The sequence below is a fragment of the Anomaloglossus baeobatrachus genome, chromosome 1 (genome assembly GCF_048569485.1).
Source record: "Anomaloglossus baeobatrachus isolate aAnoBae1 chromosome 1, aAnoBae1.hap1, whole genome shotgun sequence".
Classification (NCBI taxonomy): Eukaryota; Metazoa; Chordata; class Amphibia; order Anura; family Aromobatidae; genus Anomaloglossus; species Anomaloglossus baeobatrachus.
This window is the reverse complement of record NC_134353.1, coordinates 65,510,116-65,516,258: the sequence shown is the minus strand read 5'-3', so window position 1 is coordinate 65,516,258 and position 6,143 is coordinate 65,510,116. Positions and strand designations below refer to the sequence as shown.

The window sequence follows — 6,143 nt, the reverse complement described above, 5'->3', positions numbered from 1 at the left end:
TCCACCCGTGCCCCCGCCTTGGATGAGTGGCTTGAGGAGATGGCCTCCCTTTACAGAATGGAGAGTCTCACTGCTGAAATTCAGGACGCTACTGAAAAATTTATTAAGATCTGGAGTCCCTGGGTCATTTTTTTGGATTCTCCAGACTTCAGGTCCCTCTTTGGGGCGAGTTGAGACTCTACCTAGATTTTTCCTGCTAGTTATTCCCGGCCCTTTCTTGCCCTTCCCCGTGATCCTTTTCCCCGTCATCATTCACTTTGTCTACTTCCCTCTTTCTTTCTCTCTTTATTTCTTTTCCTTCGACTGACCATTATGTGCCTCTATGGTATGAATGGTAAATCTTTGCTGTTTATGGTATAGTTTATGGATTTTATACTTTTATAATGGTTCAAGACAGAATGATATAAATGTTCTTAAATGTTCTTTATTGTAACAAACTGTATATGGCTGCAACCATGCAAAGCCTTTCATGTTTCATTGCATTCTTGGTTTGTTTTTTTTTTGTTTTGTCTCTATTTGGGGGTTTGCCTTGGTCTGCAGCCCTGCTTATTGTAACCAACCTTAATTTTTCAATAAAAAAGAGATTAAACATAAAGATAGCCGTGGTCAGATACCGGGTGATCAGTAAATGCCAATTCAGGCGAGCAGTATGAATACCGCGGAGCCTGGTGACAGAGGCGTTACCGAAACATGTCCGGGTACAGATGTAAGAATAGAAGGACACAGGTAGATGGTGAAGGTCCTTCTATACAGGTGCAGCAGTGATGGTGGATCTGCTGTTCTTCAGGGCGCTAGATGTCTGTACAGGGACAGCCGCAACAGGCAAATGCGCGAGCAGCCCTGGATAATCCACGCCGGCAGGATGATAAGATCCGGCGGAAGATGTTACCTATGAGAAGAGAAGTATAATATAAGTGACGGGACTTCAGATTACATGATACTACTGTGCGGTCACTGTGGCCGGACGGCAGAGTCTTATCATACAGAGGTCAGGGATCATTGTCAGCCATCATACATGTGACAATCCCACCACTGACAGATGACATCTGCTCCACATGGAGTCTTCTCACTGACTGACATCGCATGGAGATGATTCTCACACTTACCTCGTCTCTTTTTTCCCTTTTCTTTCTTTTCAGATTTTCTTTCTTCCTGAGCTGGAAATTCTGATCAGAAAGTAAAAAATAAAAATAACGTAAAGTAACGATATATTCTTAAAACTCCAGGACAAAATTAGGGAAATAGAGATACAGTTTGGGCCTATGGGCAACATAATTGTGATCCATGAAACGTGGATAACAAAGGAAAACCTATTACAGAAAACCATGTGGAAATGTTTAAGGCTTGATGTCAACATTTACATTTTTGGTGCTGTAGAGCTGTACATACCTGACAATGGGGACGAGGATGACAAGCTGGTTATAGCATCGTCTCTATCAGGTGCAGGAGAAGATTCTTTCTGCCTGTTTGGAAGAAAAAAATCTTGTAAATCACAAATAAACGCAGTATAAAATGGGACGTCTCACTAGAAGAACTTCTACTATAAGGTCTAATAGGACATAAGGAAATCATATTGGGGAGGTCTCCTGCTCAAAACTACCTTCTATAGAGCGGAGCGGAAAACAACTACCAGGAATGGCTGTCATGTAATACTGCATCTCCCCTACTGTGTGAGTAGCTCTCAAAATGCATGACCGGCTGCAATTAGGGGCTGTCACCAGCGGTTTCTAAAGCCAAAAGCACAATGACTGCTAATCATGGGGTGGTGCACGTGGCATTTGATATTATATTTATGTCCTATATTTGGTGTTGTGCATATATATCAGTTTGGAGCTCCCAGTAATAACCGAATAATTTACTTACATTTTTGAGATGTTGGTGCTGGATGCTGGGATACACTCTGGGGCACTCTCTGGTGTACTCTCTGGTGAGCACTCTGGGGTGCACTCTGGGGTACTCTCTGGTGAGCACTCTGGGGTGCACTCTGGGGTACTCTCAGGTGAGCACTCTGGGGTGCACTCTGGGGTACTCTCTGGTGAGCACTCTGGTGTACTCTCTGGCGAGCACTTTTGTATACCCTCTGCAGAGCACTCTGGGGTACTCTCTGGGATGCTCTCTGGGGAGCAATCTGGAGTGCTGTCTGGCAAGCACTGTGGGGTACTCTCTGGGGAGCACTCCTGCATATACTCTGGGGTACTCTCTGGGGACGACTCTGGAGGTGATTTGGTATCGTTGTTCAGTGTCGTACTGGTACAAAGCTAAATTCAGACAAAAATAACATATTAATTACTTTTTTACATTTAGTGGTCTTTTTTTGCATATTTAGATTTATTGATCACATACTTTCAAAAGCCTTTGAGAAGAAGTTGTAAAGTTTTGGAAGTAAGAGTTCTCATTGTCCTCCTTATCCTCTGAGATCATGTCCATGTCTACACCACCGTGATCTACAAGATAAAGGTAATGAAATGTTATTAGAAGTTGTCAGTATAACAAAGTCATTATTTATCACTAATATTAATGAATACCGATGGTCTCGTATTAGTCGCTTATTTTAGGTGACGTCTCCTTCTACTTACTGAGAAAGACGCTGGTGTCCATGTCTGACTTAAGCTGAGGAACGTACTCCGGCTCCTGACTCAGAAGGTTGTCAAAGTCTAAGTCCCTCAGGAATGGATGTTCCTTGATCTGAAATGCTCCCTCTGGAAAAATACAAAATACAAGTTTTGCAGACATTGTCAGAGATGGCTCCATATCTTATCAGTGTAACTTAATCTAAACTAATGACATAACAGAGGCGAGAGGAAGAAAATAGACTGAAAGTTATGGTATGGAGACTAAAGGCCACGTCTCACTAAGCGACATCGCTAGCGACATCGCTGCTCAGTCACTGTTTTTGTGACACAACAGCGACCTTGCTAGCGATGTCGCTGTGTGTGACATCCAGCAACGACCTGGCCCCTGCTGTGAGGTCGCTGGCCGTTGCTGAATGTCCTGGACCATTTTTTGGTTGTTGCTCTCCCGCTGTGAAGCACACATCGCTGTGTTTGACAGCGAGAGAGCAACGATCTGAATATGCAGGGAGCAGGGAGCCGGCTTCTGCGGACGCTGGTAACCAAGGTACACATCGGGTAACCAAGCAAAGAGCTTTGCATGGTTACCTGATATTTACCTTGGTTACCAGCGTCCGCAGCTTCTAGAAGCTGGCTCCCTGCACACGTAACCAAGGTACACATCGGGTAACTATAAGCAAAGCGCTTTGCTTAGTAACCCGATGTGTACCATGGTTACGAAGCACAGCGTTGTTACACGGGTCGCTGGTGGCTGATCGCTGGTGAGATCTGCCTGTTTGACAGCTCACCAGCGACCATGTAGCGACGTTCCAGCGATCCCTGCCAGGTCAGATCGCTGGTGGGATCGCTGGAGCATCGCTTAGTGTGACGGTACATTTAGATATGGAAAAGCAGATAGAGAAGAGCTGATCATCGTGGACATGAGCAATATGTCCTAGATGTAATAACTAAATATTAATATTATATCTTACCTGTCCCAAGTCTATCTGCAGGATTTTTTGTGAGCAGCTCAGTGATGATGTTCTGAGCATCGGGGGGAGGAGCGGGATCACAAGTCCAATCTATGTCTCCTGTTATATAGAAAATTACAGAACATAAAACCTCTTTATAGGACTGTAAGATAAAGCATAGGAAATAACTAAACCAATGTATCAGAGTAATGATACTTACCATTGACAACATTTAGAAGATTAAAATATCCTAATGTTGAATCGCCATCAAATGGTCGAGTTCCAACAAGAAATTCGTATAAGATAATCCCCATTGACCACCAGTCTATAGGTCTTCCATAGCTTTCTCCCAGGATCATCTCTGGTGCCATGTAATATGGGGTGCCGGCGTACTGGAAACCAACAGAAGATAAGAGATTAGAATCGATGAAGCCATTATTATGAGAAATTCTCGCCATAAAAACATAATTACAGAAGATAAAATATCAGTGGAAAAATGTGGGAAGTGGAGAAGAGACAATAGTGTGATGGGATTTGTACCAAACAAGCTGGGTTCCTGTAAGTGACACTGACCTCACTGTCCGGGAACTCTCTGGAGATGTCCTCCCGTAATTCCTTGTAGGTGTTGCTCTCTGGTATCATGACACCAAGTTTTGAAAGCCCAAAATCGGTGACTTTGATGTGTCCAGTAGATGTTATCAGGAGGCTGTAAAAGAAATAAAGAAAGGTTTGAGCTTCACAGACCATGTGATAAGAAATGATAAATTTCCCACTTTTATTGTATTAAAGGGGGCACTTACTTTTCCGGCTTCAGGTCTCTGTGGACAATACCATAACTATGCAGGTATTCCACAGCAAGAATGGCTTCTGTAAAGTACAAGCGGGCCAAGGGGACAGAAAAACAACCCCTTTTGCTCAGAAGGCTCCGGCAGTCTCCACCTATAGAGAAAAGGAAATATGACGGGTGAGGGGTTTATACAGCAGATCACCATGATCTATAATGAGAAGTGAGCGGAGACATTGGGGCAGGAGAGAATATCTGCAGATATAATGTATAGTGCACATAATCTTAGTAATGGTGAAATGTCATCAATGTATCTAATGACATAAAGTGATATTGCATCTTGTCTACAGCTGGAAATACTGATGTGCTCAGTGCAGTCATACAGGGAAGATGACACAGACAGTAGCGTACAAAGAAATCACGGGGCCTCATAGCAAACGTTCTAATTGCACCCCTACCCACCGCGTAAAAAACCCTTGTATATAAGTATATATTTCAGGTTCCACCCACAAACTTAGAGAAAGCTTGTAGCGCTTGAGAACAATTATCTTATGGTCATCTCCAGCAAGATGGCGCAGTGGGCGGCACATGAGCACTCTGACACCTGTCCTCAGCAATATGGAAGTGTGGGGAGCGCATGCGCATTCTAACATCTGACAGTCGTCAGCAAAAGGGCACTTGTCATTGAGCCGAGGTTGGATTCTGTGCATGTGCTGCATGCAGCATCTTTTTGATGAAGACTGTTGGATGTCAGTGTGCGAATGTACCGCCTACAGTGCTGTTATATTATGCTGAAGAGCCACAGCAGATGAATGTGCACAAGCACTGCCCTTCCTGCAGGCGGTGCTAGAGCAAGATAAAAAAAAAGGCTTGTACATCCAAGGAGGGGCCGCAATAGATTCCAAGGTCCCACCCATAGTCCTGCCCCGATGCACAAAAAGACCATTGCTTGTGCATTGTGATGACAAGTGGACAAATGGAGCCCAGTGCCCCAAAGTGCCCCTGCACACAGAACAATGAATTTCCAGGCATCTTGGTATTAGATAGCCTGTAGTAAATGTCTGTGGGGATGTAACCAACCATGTGGACAAATCCTATTTTTATGAGCGGTGATAAGATATTAGACGACATGTCCTACCTCCTACGTACTCCATGACCATACACAGGTCAGATTTAGTTGGAAAGGAGCTGAGCATGGAGACGACAAAGGGACAATCAGCGAATGTCAGGATGTCCCTCTCTAAAAAGGCCAATTCCAGTTTACTTTGAGTATTCAGGCTCCGCTTGGTCATTTTCTTCATCGCAAACATCTGGCGTGAGTCTTTATGGTGCGCTATGTAGACGGCACTGGAGAGAAGGAGAATCCATGGTTTATATTAAATCCTTATTAACAGTTCATCTATAGAAATCATTATATGATCTTCTGTATTAATGCTCAATACTAGAAATTTGTCGGTCACTGAAAATCCATGTCTAGAAATATATAAAATAGCACTACTTAGATCACCTATGGGAGGTCCGCACAACGTCAGGTCTGCCGGAGACCCTCATCCTGGTCACATTAGAGATGAGAGAATCTATCGAAATTCTTTTTTGCCAGATTGGCTATATATGACCGGCAGATACTATTGAAGGACCTGGTAAGAAGATTATTCTGCTCTCCCCATACAAGGCATAATAAATGGAGGGAAGAAGATAAAAAAAATAACGAAACACCTTCTCCCTTTTGTCCTAGGCCTTCATCTGTCCATCACTGCAGTTCTCCGTCCTCTGTGCCAGTCATTGGTTGTTCTGGCACTTCATGTGTTGAAGGTGGTGATTGGACTCACATACTCATGG

At 43.8% G+C, this 6,143-nt stretch overlaps 1 protein-coding gene across 1 annotated transcript; it reads right to left on the bottom strand.

Moving 5' to 3' along the window:
• Positions 1-260: 260 nt before the first annotated feature.
• On the bottom strand, positions 261-5,500 carry LOC142268552 (microtubule-associated serine/threonine-protein kinase 3-like). Its single transcript, XM_075332377.1, has 11 exons — positions 5,443-5,500; positions 4,321-4,459; positions 4,094-4,226; positions 3,741-3,912; positions 3,542-3,640; positions 2,577-2,699; positions 2,344-2,444; positions 1,864-2,258; positions 1,390-1,463; positions 1,107-1,166; positions 261-889 (listed from the first exon to the last, which is right to left on the bottom strand). The coding sequence occupies exons 1-11, from the start codon at positions 5,498-5,500 to the stop codon at positions 792-794; spliced, it is 1,452 nt and encodes a 483-aa protein (XP_075188492.1). The 3' UTR covers positions 261-791.
• Positions 5,501-6,143: the final 643 nt, after the last annotated feature.